Source organism: Peromyscus californicus, unplaced genomic scaffold (genome assembly GCF_007827085.1).
Source record: "Peromyscus californicus insignis strain IS unplaced genomic scaffold, ASM782708v3 Scaffold_20__1_contigs__length_68692818, whole genome shotgun sequence".
Classification (NCBI taxonomy): domain Eukaryota; kingdom Metazoa; phylum Chordata; class Mammalia; order Rodentia; family Cricetidae; genus Peromyscus; species Peromyscus californicus.
In genome coordinates, this window is record NW_026294503.1 from 45,874,856 (window position 1) to 45,901,774 (window position 26,919).

Here is a 26,919-nt window from a genome sequence, read left to right on the forward strand (position 1 = left end):
ACAAAAGAAAAAAAAAAGATACAAGAGTATTAAGTAAAATTCTCCTACTGCCCAGTTTACTGTGCCTTCTATTTTATGTGAAATGTATGCCCTGTTTTTTGTTTGTTTGTTTGTTTGCACATCTTGGAATTTTGGTTTGGGGTTTTTGTTTGTTTGTTTTTGAGACAGTCTTTCTGCATAACCTTGGCTGTCCAGAACTCACTATGTAGACCAGGCTGGCCTTAACTGACAGAGTTGTTGCCTTTTGCCTCTGCCTCCTTAGTGCTGTAATTAAAAGTGTGCACCACTACTCCTGGCTGGCCTCTACAGGTTTTAATCTAGTTCCGCTTATTAGAGTTGTTCTTGGCACAGAGAAAGCCTGCAGTGAATGGTAGCTATTACGTATGTCTGGACAGGTTGGTTAGGAACTGGAACACTGTGCTGGCTAGTTTTATGTCACCTTGACATAGCTGGAATCATCCGAGAGGAGAGAACTTCAACTGAGAAAATGTTTCCATAAGATAGGGAAATTATAATTCTTAATTAGTGATGTGGGAGGGCCCTTCCCATTTCTGGTGGTTCTGGGTTCTACAAGAAAGCAGGCTAAGCAAGCCATAAAGAGAAAGCTAGGAAGCACCATTCCTCCATGGCCAGTGCATCAGCTCCTGCCTCCAGGTTCCTGCCCTGCTTGGATTCCTGTCCTGACTTCCCTCAGTGATGAACTGTTTCCTGGAAGTGTAAGTGAAATAAACCCTCACTTCTTCAAGTTGTTTTGGTCCTAACAGCACACACCTTTTCCCCAGTACTCAGGAGGCACAGGCAGGTGGATCTCGTGTGTTCAAGGCCAGCCTGATCTACATAGTAATCTCCAGGCCAGCCAGTGCCACATAGTGAGACCCTGTCTCAAAAAAACAAACAAAAAAACCAACCAAACAAAAATTTAAAGCAGAGTCCCAAATTTCCTTTGTCATACATAATAAACCTAGTGGAGACTTCGATGTATTGTTTTTATGACAAGGTCTTGTAGCTGCGTAGCCAGTTGTCTTGCCTCCTCCCACATCTGGCCGGAGAGCTTTTGTCTAGTTGCTGCAACTTCAGTCTTTCATTTGTGTTTACATTTTACTGCGTTGCCAGTGGATAAGATGGTCCTGTGGGCATTTGCACAGAACTCAGGAGACATGTGAAAAATGGGTTTGGAAATGGCATCTTTTCCCCTAGGAGTGTATTTTGCAGATGGCTGTACTTTGCTCTTCTCCTTAGTAAGCATCTCTTTTCCTGTAGGCTGCTTTTATGTCTTTTGTTTTTAGAAAACTATTTCACGTCAGCATGCTGGGAATCGTCTGCAGCCCCATGTGAAAGCTTAGGTATCAGGGGTACCTTGTCCAGCCTTTGCAGAGTAAAACTGGGGCTTGCCAGCTCTGGTTTCAAGGCATTGAGTTATTTTCCAGTGATTATTTAGACTGTTGGTGGGAGGGCTTCCTACAGTAACTTGAAAAGTGATGGCTTTACCATTTAGCAGTTTAAGAAGCTCATGTTTTCCTAGGTTGCTAAGATGTCAAATTCAAGCTGTGCTGTGTTGGTAAAGTGTTACCTACAAATGAGAGGGAAAGGCATCCTTTTCACAGTTACAGATGAGCTATTTGCACTTCCTCCCCTCCGCCCCTCCGCTTTTTCTCCACTTGATTTTGCAAAAACATTAACTCCCCAAAGAAGGGAATTTGAGGTGGTGAGTAGTAGCTTTGCCACCAGAGGAAGAAAGGCTTAGAGACCCGCACCTGTCTTATTCCAGTGCAATTACCAAGTTGTAATTATTTCTAATTACAATATGTATACTATAACATTACCCATAATTAGTTAATTAATTAATTAATTTGTAGATAGAGTCTTACTGTGTAGTCCTGGCTGACCAGGAACTCACTGTATAGGCTAGGCTAGCCTCAAACCTGTGGATTTCTACCTGTTTCTGCTTCCTGAGTGCTGGGATAAAGATTTGCACCACCACACTGCACATTAAATTTTAATTATTATTTTGTGCTGCAGAGATGCCTTGGTGGTTAAGAGCACTTGTTGCTCTTGTAGAGGATCCAGATTCAACTCCCAGAACCCTATGTGATGGTTCACAGCTATCTGAAACTCCAGTACCAGAGAATCGGATCCCTTCTGAGCTCCTTGGGCACCAGAGACACATGTAGTATACATACATACATGCAGGCAAACACCAATACACATAAAAAGATCTTTAAAAAATTTTAAATTTAAGTTATTATTTTGTTTTATGTGTATAGGTGTTTATGTCAAATATATATCTGTGCACCATATACATGAAGTGCCCTCAGAGGCCAGAAGAGGGCATAGGATCCCCTGGAACCATCGTGTGAGTGCAGCAAGTATTCTTAGAGTTTTTGAGTGTTTCTGATGCTTAAAAAGTTTCAGGCCAGATATGGTGGCACATCCCTTTAATCCCAGTGTAGGTAGAGACAGGCAAATCTCTGTGAAGTTGAGGCCAGTCTAGTCTACATAGCCAAGTTCCAGGACAGCCAGGGATATATAGAGAGATCCTATCTCTAAAAATAAATAAATAGATAGATAGATAAATAAATAAATAGAGTTTCAGATTTTCTAATTAGGGATACTTCCCTTATAAAGTCTACTTAAATTTTCCAAATTCTGAAAAAGTCTGAAGTCTCAAATAGTTGTAGTCTCAAATACTTCCAAAGAAAATAACATAAAAAAAATCAAGACCAAGCTGGGCATAGTCGCATATGTCTATAGTGCCAACATTTGAAGCTGAGGTAGAAGGATCATTTGAGTCCAAAAGTTTAAGACCAGCCTGAACAACGTAGGCTAGATTATAAAACATATAACAACAAAAGTCCAAGAGCAGTAGATGCCACATTCCTACTGTCTAATGGCTTTAATAGTCCAATCACCTTTTGTTTGTTTTGAGCCAGGATTCCATTATATAGATGAGCTGACCTTAAACTTGCAATCCTCCTGCCTCTGTTCCCTCACTCTGTAGGCTGGCCTTGAACTCAAAGATCCTCCTGCCTCTGTCTCCCAAGTGCTGGGATTAAAGATGTGCACACACCTAATCATCTCTTAGAGGTTAAGCCCTTTATACTGTCATAGTGGCAATATCCAACTTTTATTTTATTATTTTATGAAATCTTCTATTAAAATTTATTTTTATTTAAATTTTCTTTTTTAGATTATTTTATGTATATGAGTATTTTTGCATGTATGTATGTACGCCTGGTGCCCAGGGAGGTCAGACGAAGACACTGGATCTCCTGGAACTGGAGTTATGGATGGTTTTGAGCCACCATGTAGGTGCTGGGAGCATCTCTAGTGGCCGTGCTAACTTCCTCCTTCCTTTAGCCTTTCTCCAACTTTCCCAGCGCTGAGCTGCTCTTCTCGGGTTATCTGTAGCTTTCAGTGGTACCTCGTCTCTTTAGAGAGAAAGAGTGGTCTTCAGGATCTTAAGTGCAACCAGAAATCAGGATTTTTGCCTTTGTGGTTCAGCCTTTGTGTTTCCTGGCAGATGTCTGCAGAAAGCTACCTGTGTGACAGAAGTCCTGCTTTCTTGTAGGGTGTAGTTCAGTCCATGTCAGGAGACCACAGGACATGAGCAGTACCTATGTGCCTGCATACAGTGGCACATTTGTCTACCAGGAAATTATGAGATTGGTAAATTAGTGGGGGATATATATCATCAGGACTGGTTCCTTTAAGCACGTGCATTTAATTGTTACAATTTCTTGAGAGCACCCCAGAGGTAGCTGCATCAGTTAGGGTTTTCTAAAGTTTCTTCTTCTTCCTAACACCCCTGTGGCGACAGGAGTGCAGTCACAGAGACCAGGTAGCCAAGATGTGACTCACTCCTTGGGCTACTTCTGTCAATTCTCAGATGGGTACTTTCAGGGAATTTTCCATAGCAACTAGAAGCTGAAAAACCTGCCTGCCCAGCTTAGCAGTATCACGTCTGGGAGGCTTAAGGAAAGCCTGAAGAAGTATATGTATCCATATGTACAACATACATGAAAATGGCACAGATCCACACATGTATTCAAAATGCAGAGCTGAAACCTGCAGCCTGTTAAAACGTATCCACAGTCTGACCATTTCTCAGTGCTTTCACCCAGGCAAAGCCCACATCATCTCCTACCCTGGGCCGTCTGCTCCTGCCTGAAGTCCCCATAGACCTCTGGGCATCTGGAGAGCTTATCCAATCCTAATCAGATTTTTCTTCATGGCTGCTCAGAACCTCCTGATCTCTCCCTCTGAGAATGAAGGTCAGAGGCCTGTTGTCAGGATGAGGTAGGTGCCCTTGGCGCCTGCTGTTGCTCGCTGTCACTCCGATCCCCTCACTGCACCCCAGGCTCTGAGCTTATTGGCCGCTCCCTGCACCTGGATCTCTCTCTCAGTGAAGTCCAGGCCTGGACCCCTTGCTCAGCTCTCAAAGCCTCTTTTGATGTGACACAGACAGCCCCTCTCTTCGGAGACTCACAATCCCATCTGGTTTTGTCTCATGCCTGATTGTCAGCTACACCACAACAGCCTGACCTTGTTCCCTGTTGGGCTGCCTGGCTCAGGGCTCAGTCATGGTTTGCTGAGTGACAAGTGAGTAGGAGGCTGCTGATTGAGAATTGTCTTCCGGCACCTCTGCCCTCTCTGCAGAAACCATTTCCTCCACTTTAAACAACGGTTTTCCTCCGTGCTTTTGCTCTGCCCTATTTTCTCCCCCTCCTCTGATTTTTCAGACAGGGTCTTACTGTGTAGCTGGGGCTGGCCTGGACCTCACTATATCGACCAGACTGGCTTCAAACTCAGAGGTCTATTGGCCTCTGCCTCCTGGCATTTGTCACCATGCCCAGGTGCTCTGTTCTTCTTCAAGGAACAACCCAATCACCTCCTTCGTGGTTATGTGCTGTCTTAGGATCTCATCTGGGCATACATTGCATCGAACCATTTGACATTGGTTTTGTAGCTATCATACGTGAGGACCAGCAGTTTCAAATGGCTTAATAGTTTTTTTTTTTTTTTTTTTGGTTTTTCGAGACAGGGTTTCTCTGTGTAGCTTTGCGCCTTTCCTGGGACTCACTTGGTAGCCCAGGCTGGCCTCGAACTCACAGAGATCCGCCTGGCTCTGCCTCCCGAGTGCTGGGATTAAAGGCGTGCGCCACCACCGCCCAGCGGCTTAATAGTTTTTAATGTACTACAGGCTGGACCCAAGGCTCAGATATCAACAGTCATTTTCTAGAAGTCACTAGGGTCCTCAGTTTCCTGATGCTAAGTCAGACGGTGTGCTTGAGGGCCTCATTTGCGTGGTCTTACTTATCTTCGTGGTCTTTGTAAGGTGTGAGTGGTCGTGTCCATCTTATGGGTGAGAAAACTGAGATTCAAAGAAGTGAAATATACTTCCCTAGGGCCTGAACAAGCGGAGACTGGCAGAACTGATGCCAGAATCCAGATCTCCAGAAGACAACCCTTCCTCCCTTACCCAGAGAGATATCCTCCCTCCCTCTCTCTCTTCTTTTTTTTTTTTTTTTTTGAGACAGGGTTTCTCTGTGTAGCTCTGGCTGTCCTGGGACTCGCTCTGTAGACCAGGCTGGTCTCAAACTCAAGAGATCCACCTGCCTCTGCCTCCCGAGTGCTGGGATTAAAGGCGTGCACCACCACCTCATTGTGGTGCAGATGGTGAGCTCTGAAGTATACAATTCATGCAGCATAGTCTACAAAGCAAATTTCAGGACAGCCGGGGCTACAAAGAGAAACCCTGTCTTGAAACAATGAAACAAAAAAGAGAGAGCGAAATGACAGTAGACATCTCCTAGCTGAGCAGTGGACTGGACGGAGAGGACTCTCCTTCAGGATCGAGGAGTGATGTGGGACAACCTCCCCTGTGTTCTCCTGACAGGGCGGATGAAGCCTGAGGAGCCTCATGACAGTCAGAGATGCCAGTGATGACCATCTAAGCCTGGATCCGTGAGGACCTGCTACTGTCTACTGCACATGATGTCAGGTGGGGACAAGACCTGCACACCCACCAGGAGCTGGTGGTGGAGCTGACTCGTTTCCTAGTTAGCCTTCTACTGAGGCAGAGGAAGATGAGGAGTTGAAGACCTACCACAGCACATAGAGAGTTCCAAGGCAATCTGAGCTGTGAGACCTTGTCTCACAAACAACTCAAACAACTGGAAACCGATCCATGCTAGAGAGGAGGGAAGGGGAAAGAGAAGGTTTTGGGCTCTTGGGTCAGCGACTGAAACTGTCTTCTCTGTTTACGTCTCTAGCTCATGCTCCTCTGCTGTGAATCCTCCCACAGTGGTAGGGAAGGAGGTAGAGTCTGAGTTTAGCCTGGGCAGTGGTGGTGCACGACCTTAGTCCTAGCACCCGGGAGGCAGGCAGATCTCTGTGAGTTTAAGGCCAGCCTGATCTACAGAGTGAGTTCCAGGACGGGGCTGCTGCATGGAAAAACCCTGTCTCGAAACTGGGGGGAAGAAATGAGTCTGAGTTTCTATGTTGGACATGCTGCTTTTCCACAGTGCTCATTTTTAGATGTCTCTACCAGCCTCATCAGCCCACTCTGTCTAGCCAGTCTTTTTTGTGATTTTTTTTTAAAATGGGACAGGGTCTGACGATGTACTTACTCCTGGCTGGTCTGGAATGAGAACTCACTCTGTAGACTAGGCTGGCCTCAAACTCAGATGCCTCGCCTCTACTGGGATTAAAGGTGTGTGCCACCATGCCTGCTGTTCCTGCTTCTCTCGATTGTTCTCTCTGATCTTTGTAGGAAACCACATGCCTTCTGCCAGTGGCCCTTTCTCCGCCCTGACTCCAAGCATATGGCCCCAGGAGATCCTGGCCAAGTACACACAGGTATAGCAGTTAGCATAGCCAGGCACCAGCCTGCCATGCTCCCATGCTTTTCATGAAGAGATGCACCTTTGCAAGTATTCTGGGAATAGATGACCCACCCCACACTCACAGAGGGTCACAGGCTCCCTACCAGAGATGGCATGTTAGTGTCTTGATCCTGTAGGACTCAGTCCTTAGCTAGGAGGAAGACTGCTATGGAGACACAGGAGAACTCAGTCATGGTAGTGACCCTTCTACCTCAGTGATGGCCAGAGAAGGCCTCATAGAAGGGTCACCTTTATCAGGGTGGGTGTTAGCAGTCAGCTGTATGGGTGGCATCTTTTGGAACTGCTTCACTGTGGAGGACAGACAACCTGCTTCCTAATCCTGGTTCTAGAAGGAAGAGTCTGCAGAGCAACCAGAGTTCTGCTATGATGAGTTTGGTTTCCGTGTGGACAAGGAAGGTAAGACGCAGCCCCTTCTGTGCGATCTTACTGATGTTCTCGGGAGGATCCTGGCCCTGGGTTTTGCACTCCACTGCATGCGACCTCGGAGGTTTGAGGGTGTCATTTAAGGAGTTTAGGACAGAGTACATCTAAGAGTGATGTAAGTTTATGGGAACTTTTTTTTTTTGAGGTAAATTTTATTGATCTTTACATAATACAGTTATGTGTATTGTAGTAAAGTTAAACAGTGAGGAAAGGGATGAAGATTAAAGCAATGAAGGCCGGGCGGTGGTGGCACACATCTTTATCCCAGCACTTGTGAGGCAGAGGCAGGCATATCTCTCTGAGTTTGAGGCCAGCCTGGGCTACAGAGCACATTCCAGGCCAGCCTGTGATACAGAGAAACCCTGTGTATGTGTGTGTGGGGGGGTGTTAATAAAAGAACCTGTAGTCCCACAATTTGAGGAAGCTGCTGCTGCGTGAGGTGTTCTTTTCCTGACACTGTGAAATGTCACACATTACACCAGGAGCATTTCTGTGTTTTTAAACATTACTTTACACATTTTTAATGGCTTCATAATATCATATTACAACTGTGATATTTTTGTAGCCTCTTTTTTTAATTTTTAATTTTTATTTTATATGCATTGGTGTTTTGCCATGGCTGTTGGGTCCTCTGAACTGGAATCACAGACAGCTCTGAGCTGCCATGTGGGTGCTGGGAGTAGAACTCAGGTCCTCTGGAAGAGCAGTCAGTGCTCTTAACCACTGAGCCATCTCTCCAGCCCCACCTCTTTTCTTTTTTAAGACAGGGTCTCTCTACAGATCTCTGGCTGTCCTGGAACTCACTATGTAGACCAGGCTGGCCTCGAACTCATAGAGGTCCACCTGCCTCTCTTCCGGGTGCTGGCATTAAAGGTGTGTGCCACCACACCTGGCATAGCCATTTTTCTATAAGAGGGCATCAGACTAGATGCTCCAGCTGGTTGGGAAGGCCATCTGCCAGATCCATGATGGCCTGCCAGCAGGAATAGCAGGATTGCCTCCTTCAGCTGAAGCGCTCAGCTTCACATCACTCACGTTTCTAACTCAGGCATTAGTTTTCCTTGGTATTGTCATTTGCAAGAAGATGGAAGTTAAAAGCTCAGGTTGGGAGGGTCACAGAGAACTTTCTAGAATGATGGAAATCATTTGTGTTTTTTTTTTGTTTTGTTTTGTTTTTTTTTGTTTTGTTTTTTGTTTTGAGACAGGGTTTCTCTGTGTAGCTTTGCGCCTTTTCCTGGAACTCACTTGGTAGTCCAGGCTGGCCTCGAACTCACAGAGATCCGCCTGGCTCTGCCTCCCGAGTGCTGGGATTAAAGGCGTGCGCCACCACCGCCCGGCCCATTTGTGTTTTGATAGGTCACTAGATTTAGAGTCCAGAGTGTTCATGACCACGTGTGGAACAGTGTTTTGGCATTTTTTTTTTTTTTATTGACACCCATCAGGATGCTCACTTAGGACTTGTGTAATGTTGCCAAGGTCGAAGTTCTTAAGAACTAGGGGAAGAACTTGGCTTAGGGGGAGTGCCCAGGAGCCTCTGCAGGCAGGCCTCACCACATAGATTGTTTATTGGCCGCAGACTTCGTCCTCTTGTGTTCCAGGGGTTCATGAAGCTATGGTGCCCGTGCTTTCTTCCCATTTATGTCCCCAAAGATGGTCTTGACCGCAGAGTTCCCATCTGGTGAGGAGACAGGCCGTAGTCAAACAGAAATAGAGTATGCTGGGGGCAAGAAGACCTGTGAAGAGCGTTCCATGGGTAGCAATGGGAGGTAGAACATTACATATAAGGCAGTTAAGTAAGGCTTTTCAGAAGGGAAGACTCTGAATAGAGATTAGAGGGGGGGCGGGGGGACAGGGGTAGAACTGGGGAAGGGCAGCGGCAGGGGCAAAGGTCCCGGAGTGAATGGGTTTGGAGAAGAACGGCGTGCAGGGAATAAGAAGAAAGAGGTGAGAGTTGAGGACAGAGGAGCAGGTGATGGAGCCCGAAAGCCTTTGGTCTTGAGCCTGAGCAGTGACATGATCTGACATGTCCTGGAAGGTCCATGTGACTGCTGTGGAGGCCAGTGAGATGGCCACTGCCATGGCCCTTAGAGGCGAAGGTTGGTGTCTTGGTATGGGTCAGTAGTCAGGGGTTAGGCAAGACGCAAGAAAATCCAGAGCCGGTGAGATTGTTCAGTGGGTAAAGGTGTTTGCCACCAAGCCTGGTGAGCTGAGTTCAGTCCTTGGGACCCATATGGTGGAAGGTGAGAAGTGACTCCCAGAAGTTGTCCCAACCTCTACACCTGCACTATTGCACATATGTACTCACACACACACACACACACACACATATACACAAAGCCTATTGTATTTGCAATGGGTTGAATTTGGCGTTTAGGGTACAAGGAGCCTCTTGAGCCTCTGCAGGATGGAGACCTGGCTTCTGGGTCTGGGTCTGCTTGGGCCTCCTTGCCACTAAGAAGACTGTGTGGCTAGAGCTCACGAGAGACTGTGGGCAGTGGAGCCATCTGGCCTGGACACAGCAGTAAGCCCCATCAGGACAGACGGGGCTGCTCTGGGGAGCGTGGAGTGAGGAACACGGTTTCCTCCCTCCTCTGTTCTCTTTCGGTGGAAGGTTCTGAGCCTGGATGCAGCCAGATGGCAGGTGCACCCCTGGTGGAGGATCCCCCTCAGAGGCTGCGGTGGCAGGCCCACCTGGAGTTTACCCACAACCATGATGTGGGGGATCTCACCTGGGACAAGATTGCAGTCTCCCTCCCCCGCTCTGAGAAACTCCGCTCCCTAGTGCTGGCTGGCATCCCACATGGCATGAGGCCACAGGTGAGATGGCCACAAAGACAAGGACCCCACAGAGAGTTCAGAGTGCCCTGGCCTATCACAAACGGAACTGCTCTGTGACTTCCCTCTCCAGTTGTGGATGCGGCTGTCTGGGGCGCTACAGAAGAAGAAGAACTCTGAGCTGTCCTACCGTGAGATTGTAAAGAACAGCTCCAATGATGAGACCATTGCTGCCAAACAGGTAACACGGGACAGCCAGCTAGCTGGTCAGGAGCAGCTGCTTGGCAGGGCCTGTATGCCCTGGCAGGAGGGAGGGGTCGCCTCGGATGCCCCTTGTTGGTCTCCTTGGCAGGGTGGGCAGCCCTTTGACTCATGAATGTGGCCTGGAGTAAACGTGCTCCTTTCTGGGTCTTTCAGGGTTGCAGGGAAAGTTATCTAAAGTGTGTAGAAGGACATGAAGGAGATGGCTCCATGTTAGGAAGAGCAGGAAATTTTAAATACAGATCTGGGTCAGGCAGGAGGTTCCCAGGTGGCTGGTGTGGGCTCAGTTCCATACTCGATGGGATCTAATTCTGGAGAAGGGAGGGTTGGCCTTGGCCTGGACCATAAGGAATCCCCATTGATGGGACAGAAGCCCACCCACCTCCAGCTTCTCTCCCTGACCGGGTGGGTGTCAGTCTACAGTTGCATCAAACGAGGTCTTGTGGGGTGGTGTGGGGATCTGACAGATTGAAAAGGACCTGCTCCGCACCATGCCCAGCAATGCCTGCTTTGCCAACGTGAACAGCATCGGGGTGCCCCGTCTGCGCAGAGTCCTCCGAGCACTGGCCTGGCTCTACCCAGAGATTGGCTACTGCCAGGGCACAGGCATGGTGAGCAGCCTGGGAGGCAACCAGGGTCTTCTCCGGGCCTCCTGTGGTGGATGTTCTCCCTTGAGGTGCTGTAAGGATGGGAGGCAGGGATTGACCTGGGAGTCCCCAAGGAGGGCCACGGGAATGTGTTTCTTTTCCCAGGGGCCCTCTCAACCAGCCTGGAAAGGTACACCTTCAGGAAGTGTCCCCAAGAGCCTTTCCTGAGCAGCCACTCTGGAATGAGGCAGCCTTTCTGACTCACATGAGTACTTAGAAGCCTCACGTCCCCTCTCTCTAGGTGGCTGCCTGCCTCCTGCTTTTCCTGGAGGAGGAGGATGCCTTCTGGATGATGTGTGCCATCATCGAGGACCTGCTGCCTGCTTCCTACTTCAGCACGACCCTGCTGGGTGTCCAGACTGACCAGCGGGTCCTGCGCCACCTGATCGTTCAGTACCTGCCTCGCTTGGACAAACTGTTGCAGGAACATGACATCGGTGAGACCTGGCTGCCTCCTTCCCCCAAGGTCCAGGGATCCCAAGATGGTGGTGCCAACTCTGAGCTCTGGGGTTTGGAGGCAGCAGAGGGCTGATGGCCAGGCTGTAGGCAGAGGCTCATGTGGTTTGTGTTGCTCTTGTCTTCTGTATCCTGACCCCTTCCCTTCCTCTCCCCTCTGCTGCTCTGGGAGCTGGCTGCTGGCTCCTGCCCAGGATGTTCTCTGTAGGCCACAGCCTGGTCCCAGCCCCTGTGGCTTTGGTGTCTGTTGGCAGAGCTGTCCCTGATCACACTGCACTGGTTCCTGACGGCCTTCGCCAGCGTGGTTCACATCAGACTCCTGCTGCGCATCTGGGACCTGTTTTTCTACGAGGGATCCCTGGTGCTGTTCCAGACGACCCTGGGCATGCTGCGCCTCAAGGTGCTCGCAGCCTCCTACCCACTGATCTGGGCCACCTAGCTTCCAGACTGAGAACAGGAGAGCGCGTACCAATAGAGCAGCCCTGGGAGACACTGTGATAGATAGTCCAGACTGCATCACAGTGTTGCCTGAGAGAAGCCCTGAGTGTGGGTGTGCTCGGGGATGGACCTTCCCCGGTCTGCTGAAGGACACGGGTTTCTGGGTGCCAGGGCCATGCTGCCTTACTCTCCCACCCCACCCCAGGAGGAAGAGCTGATACAGTCAGAGAACTCAGCCTCCATCTTCAACACGCTGTCAGACATCCCAGCACAGATGGAGGATGCGGAGCTGCTGCTGGGGGAGGCCATGCGGCTGGCTGGCTCCCTCACCGACGTGGCTGTGGAGACCCAGCGCCGCAAGCACCTGGCCTACCTCATCGCAGACCAAGGCCAGACCATGGGCACGAGTGCCACCACCAACCTCTCTCAGGTGGGCTGCGTGGGAGGCTCTGTCTTGGCTAAATCATGGCGTTCCCAAGGAAGCCCAGTGAGGGGCTGTAGGAAGCAGACCGTCCCTTCCACGCTGAGCCACCCACTCTCCATCCCACCCGGCTCTGCACGTGCCTGCAGTGGCCCAGTCAGACAAGCAGGCGGCCACTAGGGGGTGACCTAGGCTTCCTGGGTGACATGCATTCCCGGACTGGCTAGTGAGGGGGACATTGCCCTTGCCTGAGCTGAAGACACGACTTGATCGCAGAGTCCACTGAGACACACAAGTCCGTGTCTCCCTTTCCTGAGTGGTTACTTCGGCCACGGCTGAGCGGCTTTCCTCTCCACAGGTTGTGCGCCGCAGGACTCAGCGGAGGAAGTCCGGCATCACCTCCCTGCTCTTTGGTGAGCACCAGTGTGGGTCTGCGCGGGCTCTTCCAGAGGTCGGGCAGGGCCGCTCACTGTTCCCGTGTGCCTCCTAGGGGAGGACGACCTGGAGGCTCTCAAGGCCAAGAACATCAAGCAGACGGAGCTGGTCGCCGACCTCCGGGAAGCCATTTTGCGTGTGGCGCGCCACTTCCAATGCACAGACCCCAAGAACTGTAGTGTGGTGAGTGGCGGGCTCCCGGACTCAGTTTGGGGCTCCCCTTCCCCAGCCCCTTCTTGGTACTGAGGCTTCCTCCTCCATGGTGGGCCTTTCCTTTCCGGCAGGAGCTGACCCCGGACTACAGCATGGAGAGCCACCAGCGGGACCACGAGAACTACGTGGCATGCTTACGTAGCCACCGGCGCCGGGCCAAGGCTCTGCTGGACTTTGAGCGGCATGATGATGATGAGCTAGGCTTCCGGAAAAATGACATCATCACGGTGTGTGGGGGCCTGCGCGCATGCTTCCTGGGGCCTGCTCCCCACCTTCCCTGCCGAGAGCGGATGCTGCTGAGCATGCGTGGTGTCAGCCTGGCAGGTGCTGAGGACCTGAGGTGGTTTGTGTAGGCCCTGAGCCCTGTCCTGTTTTCTGCTGCAGATAATTTCTCAGAAGGATGAGCACTGCTGGGTGGGTGAGCTGAACGGCCTGAGAGGTGAGGACTTCCGTCGGCTGCGGGGCTGGCAGGGGAGAGGAACCTTTGCTGTACCAGTCCTTCCTCTGCCCTGGCCTCGGAAGGAGCTGGCCTTCTTTCCCCCTTGGTCTTCTTGGCACGCCTGGCCTACTTCAAGGGTCTGGGTGGTCTGGGGAGCCCTCTGCTCTTGAACCTTGGATAGGAGGCCTGGGGTGGCCGCTGCTGCTCTTCACGTGGCTGCTTCCTCCCACAGGCTGGTTTCCAGCCAAGTTTGTGGAGGTCCTGGATGAACGGAGCAAAGAGGTGAGTGTGGAGCTACTCCTTGTAGCTGTGTGGGAGCGTCCTCCTATCAGGTCCCAAGTCCCTGGCTTAGGGGAGCTGCCAGGACAGGAGAGGGTGGCTGGCTGCAGGTGTCAGGCTAGGGCTTCTCAAACCTCCTCTCCACCAGTACTCCATTGCGGGGGACGACTCTGTGACAGAAGGAGTCACAGACCTCGTGCGAGGGACCCTCTGCCCAGCCCTCAAGGCCCTCTTTGAACATGGACTGAAGAAGCCCTCCTTGCTTGGAGGGGCCTGCCATCCCTGGCTGTTTATTGAGGAGGTAATCGCTGCTGGCAACAAGGCCTTCTGGGTCCCAGCCCTAAGGTGCCCTGGTGCTCACCTCAGTCCTTCCCTGGGTCCTTGGAGGTGGTGGGAAGGAGCTTGCAGGGTGGTGGCCTGTGCTCACCGTCACTGCCCTCACACTCACACTGTGTCTTGTCCACCACAGGCCGCGGGCCGGGAAGTCGAGAGAGACTTTGGTTCTGTGTACTCCCGCCTGGTGCTCTGTAAGACATACAGGTACAGAGATAGTGCCTGTGCCACCTGCCAGTGCCCAGCATGGCAGCCAGTGATGGCATTCTTGTTCTTGTAGGTTGGATGAAGATGGCAAAGTCCTGACCCCCGAAGAGTTGCTGTACCGGGTAAGTTAGGACGCTTGCCAGTATTCTTGAGACCTCTCTGGCCAGCCGCTGGGCACTGAGTGACATTGTGCCCTTCTCAGGCTGTGCAGTCTGTGAATGTGACCCATGATGCGGCACACGCACAAATGGACGTCAAACTCCGCTCCCTTATCTGTGTGGGGCTCAAGTAAGTATAGAGAAGGAGAGGCCTTCAAAGAGTACCCCACGGGGCAGAGCCGGGGTTCGGGGGAGGTCCTCAGGAATTCTGGACCCATTGGAGGCCTCCACCTTCTTGTGGAGGGTGCTCAGGAGCTCCTGGGAAGGGGCTGCAGGTTGAGGTCCTCCGGCCCCATGCTCTTTTTGTCTTGTTCCCAGTGAACAGGTACTACACCTGTGGCTGGAGGTACTCTGCTCCAGCCTGCCCACTGTGGAGAAGTGGTACCAGCCCTGGTCCTTCCTGCGCAGTCCTGGCTGGGTCCAGATCAAGTGTGAGCTCCGGTAGGTGAGTGGGCAGCTCTGCAGGGCCTGGAACTTGGTGGTATTAGAGGCTGGTGGGTTGGCAGGACAGCCCAGAATGACCAGAGACTGTTCCTTGGTCCCTAGTGTCCTCTGCTGCTTTGCCTTCAGCCTCTCCCAGGACTGGGAGCTTCCCGCTAAGAGAGAGGTGCGTATGTGGCTCGGTGGGTTCCTGGCATTGCCTTTGCCAGGAGGGCTGTGGTGCAGTCTGGGCTGAAGAAGTGACCTGTGTGGTTCCAGGGTGGTCCCTGCCCGTGACTGGGGCTGTTCTGTGCACAGGAGGAGAAGCAGCCACTGAAGGAAGGTGTTCAGGACATGCTGGTGAAGCACCACCTTTTCAGCTGGGACATAGATGGATGACACTCCTTCTAGCTGCTCGGTGGCTCCCAGGCCTACCTACCCCAGTCACGGGTTGCCTGGCAGGCCCTTCCCTTCAGTAGAAAGAGAGCAGAGCCCTGGCCAGCCTCAGGCCTCCCTCCCCAAGCTAGGAGGTTCAGGGAAGGAAACGCTCCAGAGCCTGTCCAGGCCTCCCCACCCCATGCTCGCACAGTTGGCAAAAGCAGATCCTGGTGGCCAGCTCAGCCTCTCTCCTTAATGTGTTCCTGGGGAGTGTCTTTCCAAGGTCCTGAAGGAAGCCCTGGTTTATTAACCAAAAACCTTGTGAAGAAGTGGAGAGCCACACCTAATGCTGGTCTCTGCTCAGGAAGTGGGCAGGCTAATGGCAGATAAAGGCCTCTTGACTTTGATTGTAAATAAAACTCATTTTGTGATAGAGCGCCTCCCATCTTTTGTTTAGCCAGGCCTGAGTTCTATCAAGGCTACCCCATCAGAAACCATTTGAAATGGTCTGACTCGGGGCCCTTGCTGAATATGTGTCCCAAGTCCACCTGATGGAATTAGGGCCACAGCGTGACCTCTAGATGCTGTCATGGAATAGGCCCAGGACCCCAGCCACACCTCTCAGCCCTGATGGATCAAATACAACAGACTGGCAAGTCAGTGTTTTCGATTTTATTCTAAAAAGTTCACACAGCTTCCCCACCTCTGTCCCAGCACTGGTTTTGATGGCTCTGTCCCTACTTCATATTGAATCAGGACAGAACAGGCTGGTGTTGGGCAGAAGGTACCTCTTAGCCCCCAGCAGGTATAGCCAGGACCCACCCACTCTCACCACCATCCCAAGGCCAGGGTGGCTGCAGTGAGGAGATGGGATGGAATGTGGATGGGTGGAGAACTCCTGGAGAACCAGGAAGTGCCTCTGCCCTTGTGGCACTGAGGAGCCAGGAAGCAGGGCAGGGTGGCGTGTAGGCAATGGCAGGTGTCTGTCTACATGTCAAATACATGTGGGGTAGGCCTAGGCCGCTGCATGCTAGGTTGGGTACTGGGCCTTGTGGCACACAGCTCCTCAGATGACCCCGTATCGATCCCCAAGCAGCTCTCCAGGCCTTTTGCATGTGAAAGCAGGTGGAGGTAGCCACACCCATCTCCCCCCACCCCTAAAAATATATGTATATATGTAAGTTGATATATAATATAGAGGTATATACACCTATACAGATTTTTGCCACCAACCACTAAATGGTTACATTATACCAAGACTAAAATGGCAAAGTGCCACCTCTTGGGACTGGCTGAAATAGGGAATGGGCAAGTAGAGGCCTGGCTAGTTTCTTCCTTAAAGGGAGAGGAAGGCAGGTTGGCTCCAGGCCCACTTGGGCCAAACTCCAGGCAGATGTGCACCTCTGACCTCAGAAAAGGAGGTCGAATTGAACTGGGCCTGGCCAGCCTCCCAAAACCTCAGCAGAGGTCGGGAGTTATTTCTTGACAGCTTACATCCCCTGCCCTGGGTGAGCCAGGTGTAGGGTCTCTGCTGCAGCCTCCAGGGACTGTGATTGTCAAGGCTCACAGTCACAGGGAGCACACATTGGCTATGGTTCTGTGGCTCCCCAACTTCAGACCCTTCCCTAGCCTATGTCTGGAGGCAGAGGGCTACAAGCAGGAATCCCAGTGGAGCTGCAAGTCGTGGCCATCCAGGAAGTCTGTGGAGAAGAGGCTGGGGGCTGCAGTGCTGAGGGGAGCCAGGCTGAGCACAGGGCCGCCAGATGACAGCTCCAGCCAGTCCATGCTGTCCAGGTGGCCATCAGCCAGGTCCAGGCCCATACCACTGCTGGGCTCGGGAGCAAAGTGCAATTCAGAGGTGTCCATGGGTGATGGGGGGTGGTCCAGGATGGCAGAGCTGCTCAGCATCTGGCTGTGGAGGTCGTCAATGAGGGAGAGGGGCTCTGGCCCTTCGTGCCCACTTGTCAGCAGGGGCAGCCCCGTGCTGCTTTCCAGGAAGTCCTCCAGGCGCCCTGGGAGTGTGGGGGAGCCAGGTGGAGGAACAGCCTGGGGGAGTTCATTCGAAGGCGAGGGTTGCGGTGTCAGCAGGGACCCACAGGCTGCTGCTGGGGGTGGTTTCTCCTTGCCTGGTAGGGATGGTGGTTCCTTGAAATACGCTGAAATCTCTGCCAACAGAGACAGTGGGAGGGGTCAGAAACCAGGTTTGAATATGCACAAGAAAATGATAGGACAATCCTTACCACAAACCAGAGAAAAACCTACTGACTACCGACTTAAATACAGGAGATAAAACCACAGAACTTATAACTTGTTGGGAGCTGAGGATGGATGGTACAGTGCTTGCCTGGTACACATGAGGTTCTTCTGGGTTCAAACCACAGACGCATGCACCGAAAAAAATAAAATAATGAAAAGACATGTCACCAAATGGGAGGTTTGATAAGGGAACTCATTCACCCAGAATATATAAACTATTTGTAAAAGCAACTTCATTAAAAAAAACTGGGCAAAGGACAGGTATTTTCTCCAAAGAGCTACACATGGCTGTAGCAGTTCACGGCATCACTGTTATTAGGGAAATGCAATGCCTTGCCCTGGGAAAATATCACTTCATACACGACAGTCTGGCCACCGCTGGGTCAGAGAATAGGTGGTGGTCACAAGTGGAGCACAGATGGACACGCATGAGGTTTCCAACACAGAAGTGTTGGTGGGGAAGTGGGGTCACTGGGCCAGAGTGCACGGCAAGGAAAGGTGAACTAGCTCACAGCAGCTTTGAAAGCAGTATGAGCTGGTTCCTCAAAAAAACCCAGGCTGATCTAGCAGTCTGACTTGTGGGTATGTACTCAAGAGAATATGGCGGCGGCAGCCACACACAGTTCAAGTGATGGACAAGTGGATGACCCTTGAGGACATGCTAGGTAAATAAACCATTCACAGGCAGACCGAAACCATGAGTCCACATACAGACAGGCACGGTCAGACAGGGTGGGGGCTGTGGGAGTGTTCACCTAAGGGTGTGAGGTAGGCAGTGATGGCTGTGCAACACCAATGCACTGATGCAACTGAATTGTTAAGTTTGGTTACATGTGACACAATAAAACTTTGTACAAATCCTCCAACTAGCTGTTCACTGCTTCCCAGGTGCCACCACCTGCCTCTTTCCTGCATCCTCGGGTGTCCTTTGGGGGACAGGCAGCAGCACTCCAGCTGCTCTTCCTCTGCCATCCCTTAAACACCAGATTGCAATCAGTGGTTGCAACTCCTTCACTAATCCTCCCCTGTCCTGACGGGGTTTGTTCTGGACGCTGAACAAACCTGTTCAGGCCTGGAGCTCTCCTGAACTCCAGTCCCCCTGCGCTGGTCAGAAAGGCCACTCAGCTCCGTGGCAGACTCAGCACCAGGTGTCCCCCTCAGCCTGAGAACTGAGCATCAGGCACACCCTCTGGCTGCACTTGTCGAGTTCAGTGCAGTCACCGTGCCGGTGTTCCTACGCAGCCGCAGTCACTACACCAGGGAGCCTTGCGTCAGACCACTCCGCTCTAGGCTGGGTACACTCTGCCACCTGGGGCCAGGCCCCTCGTGATCTGGCCATGACCTCACGCATTCTGCCCTCTTCCCTTACTCCACAGCCCCCAAGATGGTGCCCTCCAGGGCCTACCCTGGAGCCCTGAATTCCTAGCTCTTCCCCTTGTCACAGTGCTGCTGTCCAGGTATTTGGATGACTCTCCGCACACTCTGTAGGCCATGTTCACCTAACTGCAGGGCTGTGGAGTCCATGTTCCTAGGAATACATGTCATAGGACTGTGCCTGCCCAGGCCTTCAGATGATGTCATAGGCCTGCTGCTCTGTGACTAGAGGTACGGAAGGCAGCTGGGGATGGGGTTTACCTCCACTCTGAATGAGAATATCAAACAGATCGTCCATCTGCTGACTGGAGGAGCCATTTTCCTGTGGGAAAGAAACAAAAGAACGTGAAAATCCAGATACCATCTAAGCTTAGGTTGGGCAGCCTAGCTTGCGCTTCTGCCTTTTACTGGGCGTTCCTTATGCTCATCCCCCAACACATGTGGGGCCGAGGCCTTGCCCAAAGCTAGGCCTACCGCCTTATAATATTTATTGTACATATGTGAGCGTCTGTGCGTGCCCTAACGTGTCGGGACAACCTGCAGGAGTCAGTTTTCCCTTCCATGTGGTTCCCGAGGCTCACACTGCTTGTCAGGGGAGTGCCTTCATCTGCTGAGACATCTTGCCAGCTCCCAGAATCCTCACCTGCTGCTTCGGCTGCTGACTCACAGTCTCCTCATACCCAGGCGGCTCCTTCTTCAGCAGAGATGTGGGGGCTGCAAACGAGGGCTGAGGCGGGTGCTCCAGGTCCATCTGCGCAGGTGGGCCAGGGGCTGGAGAACCAGGCTGGGACAGGGGCTGAATGGAGAACAGTTGTTGGTAGGGGTAGGGGCAAGGCTCCAAATGTGCCGGGGTGGGCAAGGGCCTCCCTCCCTGCCCACAGGGAGTCAGCTAATGAACTTTTGGGAGCTTTCGTGGAAGCCACTAAGGAAGAAGAGACACAGAATGGGGTAAGCATGAGGCTGTGAGGGTGACAACACCTGGCCTCAAGAGGGCCACTCTAGGGAGCGGGATCCTGAGTCTAAGGCGACAGCCTCCATAGGACAGGCTTCACTCTCCACCCATCCATGACCCACCCCAGCCCCTGCCAGTCAGCTACCTGCTGGGGGCTCCCAGCGGGCAGGCCAGGGCCATCTGCGCTCTTATTGGTCACAGTGAGTATGAGGTGAGTCCCTGTAGAGTCAGTGACCAGAGTAGGAGGGGTGACCCTCTTGAGGAAGCTGGTGCCCTGTGGGCCCAAGAGCTGGGAGGCGGGGGCCAGATCTGGTTCAGGTGGCCCGGCTTCCTGCTTCACCACCACAGGCTGGGGCCCTGGGGCTGGGGCCTGAGCGTCTCCATGATTGGTAGTGGGAACCACCAGGCCGGGGCCAAAGGCACAACCAGAGCCCTGGGGCTGGCCGCTCAGCTGGCAGCTGGAGAAGCTACTTTCCCGCTTCACAGGGCTGCTGGCTGGGGCTGGCTGCTGGGCCCGCTTCTGCTGCTCCAACTGCAGCCGTAGCAGCTCAACCAGCTGCTGCTTCTGCTGGAGCATTCGGGTCAGCTCCTCAATCTGCTTGTCCTTCTCCTGCAGCATCTGGTCCTTGTCCAGCCCCTCCAGCTCAGCCTGTGCACCAGGGCACAGGCAGCAGGACGCAGCCCGGGCGCCCTCCTCCTTCACGAGGATCTGCAGTGGGGAGGCCTGCAGGGTGAGCTGCGTCAGCGGCGACGTCACCATTTCACCGAAGGCATCCCCCGGTGTGGAATTCTCATCGCCTGTGCTGAGCAGTGACCGCTCTGAGGGGGTGGGAGACACAGGGGGTGTGGAGCCCGTGCTGCCAAACTTCACCATGCCATTGCTGGTCACCGTGGCCACCACCATCTCAGCTGGTGCCAGGCCTGCGGTTACAAGAGCTGGCGCTGTGCCCAGCCGGGCCGCAGGGAAGGCGACCACTACCTCACCGGCCTTGGACAGGAGAGAGGTGGCGGCAGGGGCCTTGGAGGCTCCTGGAGCTGGGCTGACTTGGTCTTGGTAGGCACGCAGACGCTCAATCAGCTCCGTCTTGGTGCCTGAGACGGGCAGTGACCGCAACTTCAGCTCCTGCTTCAGCTCTGCCACCTGCAGGGGTTGAGAGTTAAAGCAGCCTGGGGGCTGGACAAGGAGGACAGGCTGTGGAAGGTCAGTCAGTCCTTCATCTGGGTCCCACTGGCCATTCCAGATGACTTCTGAGTCCTCTCAACAGACCCTGCAAGTCCCTCCCCTGAGTACACTTCCCTAGCCCCACATGGTGCCTGGAGCTCCACGACTTCATTGGCTACACCGGATGAGGAAAGCTCACAGACTACTACAACCTTGAGCTCCTAAAGCTACTGAGCAGAAAGGACAGGACTTGAGTCCAGCTGGAGTCTATCAACCCAAGACCCCCATGAATGTAGTCTTGCAGGGATCCAGGCAGACACAGGAGGACAAGTGTCTAGTAGACCTGGCCTATCCCACCTTGTGATCGGGGGCCGACAACACAGGCTGGGCCAGGCTGAGGCCCTGGCACTGACTGGCAGAGTGGAGGCTGGTGAAGCTGACAGCCCTGCCTGCTGCCTGCTCTCCTCCCAGAGGGAACAACCCCCTGCTGCTACTCAGTACACCACACAATAATGGAGAGTAAGATTTCCCCCCCAGGCCCCCCCACATACCCGAGGGCTGACGCCCTTAGAACCAGAGGCCAGAGAGGCCTTATGGCAGGTTCTAAGGGGCTCCTGTCATGGCAGATCAGATCTGGAACCTCCTCTGCCTTCCATCTTGTGGTCATGGGGCATCACCATCTCTGCCTAAAATCTGCCCCTTATTCTTCATGGGAGAGGCCCAGACTTCTGTAAGACAGGGTCAGCCACCTACCTTCATGTCATCCAGGTTGGCTGGCAGGGCTCCTGGTTTGCCGGCCAGTGCGGTGCTGTTCTGGCGTGCCAGCCCATTGAGCCCTGGGGTGCCTGAGCTGGAGCTGCTGCTGCTGGAGAGGCTGCGTGACGGGGCGGGGGCACCGCCTCCTGGAGTCTCTCCTGCTGGCCTGGGGCAAGACAGAGACAAGCAGCTCAGTACCTCCCTGGTCTCTGCAGGCCGGGCCCCTCTGCAGAACCTCCAGGACTTGTGCTCCTACTTGGGAGGGGCGGGCAGGATGGCCTGATAGTTGTAGTGCTGCTGCTGCTGCTGCTGCTGCTGCTGCTGGTTGAGGATCTGCAGCTGCAGGAAGAGCTGCTGCTGCTGCAGGATCTTGGCGTAGGAGGAGTCCATGGCGGGCGCCCCCTTGTCCTGCTTCTGGTCCGGGGGGATGTACTGGTGGTACTTGAGCTTCTTCACCTTCGGCTTCAGCTCCTTGGCCTTCTTGCTGCGCTGTGACTTTTCACTGGCGGACTTGGGTTGGCTTTGCTGAGGGGACATCAGACAGTGCATTGGGGGCCACCCCAAGGAGGCACAGCCTCACCCATGCCCAGCATCTTCTGAGGAGGCACCCCTACTCTGTGAGACTGTCCCTGTCCTAACAGACATGGCAGGCTGGAGGAAAGACCAAAGATGGGCCGGTACAGGTGACACCAGGCCCCTGAAACACACCAACTACAGCTGAGCTGTGCAGCATGGCCATGCTCCAAGAGCGCCACACCAGCCTCGCAGAGCCCCACTAGGAAGAAGCAACTTGGGAACAAGTTCAGAAGGCACTTGCCAAGGCTGCACCTGTGACCTTGTTCTAATCCAGCCCAGAATGCCACAATCTTCTCTTTGTGCCCCATAGGCTCCCAGCTGGCACAACTTTAGGGCCTGGATGGTCAGAGGACTCAGGCCAACCAAGAAAGGTCAGGGGGCAATGCTCAAAATGCCTGCCCTGGGGCAGGGGGAGGTAGATGGAGGCAAGTCATCAGGGGAGTGACAAAGAGGACAATGGGAGCCTAAATCCCCGAGCTGACGGTAGAGGAGACGCAGAGATCGGGGGAGTCCTGACTGGGGCACTGATAACCAACAGAAGGTCTGGGCTGAGACGGCCCACTGGAGGAGGACAACACGGACATGTGGCAGTGAGGAGCCGGCCTCTTGGGGGCCAGGAAGAGGTCCTGGTTTTGTCGGTGTGTCTGAGGAGGCCACGGAGGCAGCAGAACACTGAGTGGACGGCCATGGGCACCCAGACTGCAGAGGGAAGAGGTGGCGAAGGGCAGCCTCACCCCAAAGGGGAGTCAGGGAAGACGTAAGGAAGGAAAGTCAGGGGTAGGCCGGGATCTCAGAGGCAGGTGCTGCAGGAGTCGGGGAGGTGGGAAGCCAGGACTGGGAGGGATGGTGCTCAATCTACTGCTGGCACCAGGGATCCAAACCACAAGTCACTGAGGAATGCCTCGGCGCAGAGAGACTGCTCTGTCAAAGGTGTGGTCAGAGGGTTAAGGAGGAGCTGGGGACATCTGTGACATCCATGGGCTGTAAAGAGGACAATGCAGGTCTCAGGGCAGTGCCCACTGAAGAGGCCTGTGCCAGGGAGCATCAAGGAACACCACAGACAGACAGGAGGCCTCTAGCCAATCGAGCACTCAGTGAGTACCGGAAGAAGAGAACCTGGACAGTTCCTGGGCTGCGAGCTGTCGGCCACTCCCACACTTGGGCTTTATAAAGGACAAGGCTGTGGGCAGCCAGGGGTTGCCATGTAGGCGTAGGGTGTAGGAGGGAGCCAAGAAAATGAGAGAGGTCGCAGAAAGGACCGGTGGAACTACTGGGGCGCTGGAGGTGGCTCTGCAGGGCACACGGGCTCTGACATTGACCTCTGTGCAGCCGATAACTCCAGGCCCCTGTGCACACGAGGCCAATAAGCCCAACGCTGTGTCTCCCATAACCCCTCCTCCCCAGGGGCTTCAGGGGAGGGTGAGAACAAGCAGCAGGCCACAGGGCCAGTGGCATGACCCCAGGCACACCCTGCTCAGCTCCGTCGCCTGAGGCACAGCACCCTCACCGCTTCAGGAGGCAGAAGATGGAGCCCTCGGCACGGATGCCTGGCTCACTGTGCTTGCCGTGGGCTGAATGTGGTGCCCCTGCTGAGACTCACCTTAGAGCTGAACTCCCCACTATGAGGTATGATGAGGATGGCGGCTTAGACTGTATGTAGAGGGGGCCTTCAGTGACTAGGAATCCATAAGGTCATCATAGGATGGAACCCTGTGACTGAACCCCACTACCATGGTATGAGGATGGTGGATTAGACTGTATGTAGGGGGGGCCTTCAGAGTAACTAGGAATCCATAAGGTCATCATAGGATGGAGCCCCGTGACTGAATTCTGGACACTGAACCCCACTACCATGGACTAAGCCAAGAAAAAAAAAATCCCTTTAAAGAAAAAAATTACAGCTGGGCGGTGGTGGTGCACGCCTTTAATCCCAGCACTCGGGAGGCAGAGGCAGGCAGGCCTCTGTGAGTTCAAGGCCAGCCTGGTCTACAGAGCGAGATTCAGGACAACTAAGGTGACACAGAGAAATCCTGTCTCAAAAAAAAAACCCAAAACCAAAACCGAATGACATTTTAATTGTGTGCGTGTGAAGGTCCGAAGACAACTTGTGGAAGAAGCCCGTACTTTCCTTCCACCGTGTGAGTGGGTCAGGGGGTCAGACTCAGGATGTCGGGCTTGGTGACAAGCGTCTTTACCAAGTGAGCCTCTCCCTGGCCCAAGCCTCTTTATGTCCAGCCCGTGGTAGCACATTACCAGCAACAAAACAGGGTAAGAGAGTGTTCAACGGGCTATGACAGTACAGAGATCAGAAGAAATTCCCGATCGCCTCAGGTCAGGTCCTGGACCACTGAAGACGCGCACCCCCCACCCCATGCAGTTGTTCCCACGGCTAGAATGACATCAGAGCAGGACTTGCAAACACAGGGAAGGGCGGAAGTACCTTAATGAGTGTGGGGGCAGGCTTGGCAGTGGGGACGGCGGTTCCGTTGGTGAGGCTGGGGGGCAGCAGAGGAGGGGGCGGCAGAGGAGGGGGCTGCTCTGCCAGGAAAAGCGTCTCTCCAGGATCCGGACCCACTGGGAGTTGAGAAAGAACCTGGGAGGAATGGGAGGAGTGAAGACCCCGGCACCCCCAAATGCAGTGTATTTAACCTGCCCTTCCATCCTCATGGTCAGAGGACAAAGGGTTAAGTGGCAAGCAGGGGGATGACAGCAAGGTCCAAAGCCAGGCTGGTCAGGAGAGAACTAGAGAGGGCAGTCACAGAGCCAGCGAGAGCGGGTGGGCCAGGGCGGCTGAGAACCCTGCCGCAGGACCCCAGCCTCTATGCTCAGACTGCCAGACTTGGGGTCCACTGCTGACATCAAGAAGCTGTCATCTGGGGGCTGGAGAGAGGGCTCAGAGGTTAAGAGCACTGGCTGCTTTTCCAGAGGACCTGAGTTCAATTCCCAGCAACCACATGGTGGCTCACAACCATCTAAAGTAAGACCTGGTGCTCTCTTCTGGAGTGTAGGGACACATGCAGGCAGAACACTGTATACATAATAAATAAATAAATACATAAATCTGGAGGAGGAGGAGGAGGAGGAGGAGGAGGAGGAGGAGAAGGAGGAGGAGGAGGAGGAAGAGGAGGAGGAGGAGGAAGAGGAGGAGGAGGAGGAGCAGCAGCAGCAGCAGCAGCAGCAGCAGCAGCAGCAGCAGCAGCAGCTGTCATGACCCCACATACACCCATCCCTCAGGCACAGCAGGAACTGCCCATCTTGCTCAGGACAGAGACTTGACTCTGGGCAGCTTTGGTAGATGTGAGGAAGAATCTGGAAATAGGTAAGCTCACCTGAGTGGGTGATGTGGAGGTGGCACTGGGCAGTGGTTCGCTGACTCGGGACTCCAGGGGTGATGGCACTGAACCCTGGGACTCATGGCTGGCCGGCTGCTCAGGGGATAAGGCATCACTGCTGTCCTCGTCAAAGGAGGAGCTGTCTGCTACCTTTGGGTAATTGACCTGGCCCACTGAAACGAAAAGTCCCTGTGAGACCCCTGCAGCCAGAGGACAGGTAGGTGGCAAGAAGTGCTGTCGAGACTGGGTCCCGACCAGCCAGCCCTGGGTCCGAGAGGCACAGTGAAGAGAACCCAGTGACCGCCCTGCCTTAGTTCAGAAGCACCGTCAGCATTCCGAAACAGGCTTGCCAGAAGCTGCCTGGGTTGCTAACAGGCGACAGAAAGCCCTAACTTTTGGCCTCGTGTATTAACTCCACACTGTTATGTTTTCTCCAGTGCTTACAGTCCACACACTGAAGGGCGTGTACCTTCACTGAGACCACAGGGACAAGTGAGCGCAGCTCCTCCTTAGGGCTCTACAAAGGCCACAAGAGGTCCCTGAAAAGGGACACCCACCTCACAGCACACCAGGTCGGTATAAGTGTGACCCCTTCAAAGGCCTGTGAACCAAGACCTAGCGTCTGGGCAGCAAAGGTGCTATGACAGTCTACTGCCACAGCACCCTGATGGGCCAGAGCCACATCCTGAACCAGCTGGCTGACACAGGGCAGAGGCAGGGACAAGGGCCCCAGTGTGGGAATGGCAGTGAAGGAGAGGCGGAAACAGGCTGGGGGATATGTGAGGAGACATGTCACAACCACGGCCTCCACAGCCAGGGGAAGAGGTGGGACCCAGATGGAAAAGAGGAACAAGCCCATAGCCTCTTCCTCTCCAGTCGTGAGCTGAGGCTTTCTACACCCAAGGGACCAAGGAGGAACATCTGTTTCTCCCTCACCAGTGGACTGTGCTGATGGGCTAGGAACGTCAGGGGGAGGCTCGCCCTTCTGTCCCCTCACCTGTCCCTGAACTTCATGCCAATCCTACAAACATAGGATTGTATGTATTTCTGGTGGGGCCAATGTGACAATGGTGATCCAGGCCGAGAAGCTACAGCTCACCCTGAGTTGGGCCCATCCTGAAGAAAGCCACTGGCCATCCTGAGAGGATGGAGACCATGTACAGACCGGCACCACAAATCCTCTATCCTCTCCTACACCCAGTCATGTCCTGGAAGCAAAGCTGGGTGGGCCCCGCCCCCTGGGAGCTGATGACGGAGGGACTTTGGAGCAGAACAGATGCTCTTCTGAGAGGACACACTGAGGAGACACTCAGGTCTGAGGAG

The 26,919-nt window shown here is 53.5% G+C and overlaps 2 protein-coding genes across 6 annotated transcripts in view; one reads left to right on the forward strand and one right to left on the reverse strand.

Moving 5' to 3' along the window:
• Nucleotides 1-15,621, forward strand: part of Sgsm3 (small G protein signaling modulator 3) — a 32,867-nt gene extending 17,246 nt beyond the window's left edge. For 2 of the 5 annotated variants that reach the window (XM_052748392.1, XM_052748393.1), the window contains exons 2-22: nt 5,897-6,001; nt 6,773-6,858; nt 7,235-7,300; nt 9,936-10,145; nt 10,237-10,344; nt 10,832-10,975; nt 11,253-11,448; nt 11,722-11,867; nt 12,111-12,335; nt 12,685-12,739; nt 12,817-12,944; nt 13,046-13,201; nt 13,359-13,413; nt 13,646-13,695; nt 13,841-13,993; nt 14,162-14,232; nt 14,306-14,354; nt 14,435-14,520; nt 14,709-14,831; nt 14,937-14,997; nt 15,129-15,621. In XM_052748392.1, the coding sequence (XP_052604352.1) occupies nt 5,992-6,001; nt 6,773-6,858; nt 7,235-7,300; nt 9,936-10,145; nt 10,237-10,344; nt 10,832-10,975; nt 11,253-11,448; nt 11,722-11,867; nt 12,111-12,335; nt 12,685-12,739; nt 12,817-12,944; nt 13,046-13,201; nt 13,359-13,413; nt 13,646-13,695; nt 13,841-13,993; nt 14,162-14,232; nt 14,306-14,354; nt 14,435-14,520; nt 14,709-14,831; nt 14,937-14,997; nt 15,129-15,209 (2,259 nt within the window). In that variant the 5' untranslated portion in view covers nt 5,897-5,991 and the 3' untranslated portion in view covers nt 15,210-15,621. Of the gene's footprint in view, nt 1-5,896; nt 6,002-6,772; nt 6,859-7,234; nt 7,302-9,935; nt 10,146-10,236; nt 10,345-10,831; nt 10,976-11,252; nt 11,449-11,721; nt 11,868-12,110; nt 12,336-12,684; nt 12,740-12,816; nt 12,945-13,045; nt 13,202-13,358; nt 13,414-13,645; nt 13,696-13,840; nt 13,994-14,161; nt 14,233-14,305; nt 14,355-14,434; nt 14,521-14,708; nt 14,836-14,936; nt 14,998-15,089 lie in introns of all 5 variants that reach the window. The other 3 variants (XR_008220595.1, XM_052748394.1, XM_052748395.1) reach the window with 3 other exon arrangements.
• Nucleotides 15,622-15,845: 224 nt separating this feature from the next.
• The window catches only part of Mrtfa (myocardin related transcription factor A), a 94,582-nt gene continuing 83,508 nt past the window's right edge, over nt 15,846-26,919 (reverse strand). Inside the window, exons 6-13 of the mRNA XM_052748391.1 lie at nt 25,594-25,769; nt 24,705-24,857; nt 21,945-22,213; nt 21,686-21,854; nt 19,916-20,911; nt 19,462-19,614; nt 19,080-19,140; nt 15,846-17,353 (exon numbers count right to left, since the gene is read on the reverse strand). Of these exons, the coding sequence (XP_052604351.1) occupies nt 16,839-17,353; nt 19,080-19,140; nt 19,462-19,614; nt 19,916-20,911; nt 21,686-21,854; nt 21,945-22,213; nt 24,705-24,857; nt 25,594-25,769 (2,492 nt within the window). The 3' untranslated portion in view covers nt 15,846-16,838. The remainder of the gene's footprint in view (nt 17,354-19,079; nt 19,141-19,461; nt 19,615-19,915; nt 20,912-21,685; nt 21,855-21,944; nt 22,214-24,704; nt 24,858-25,593; nt 25,770-26,919) is intronic.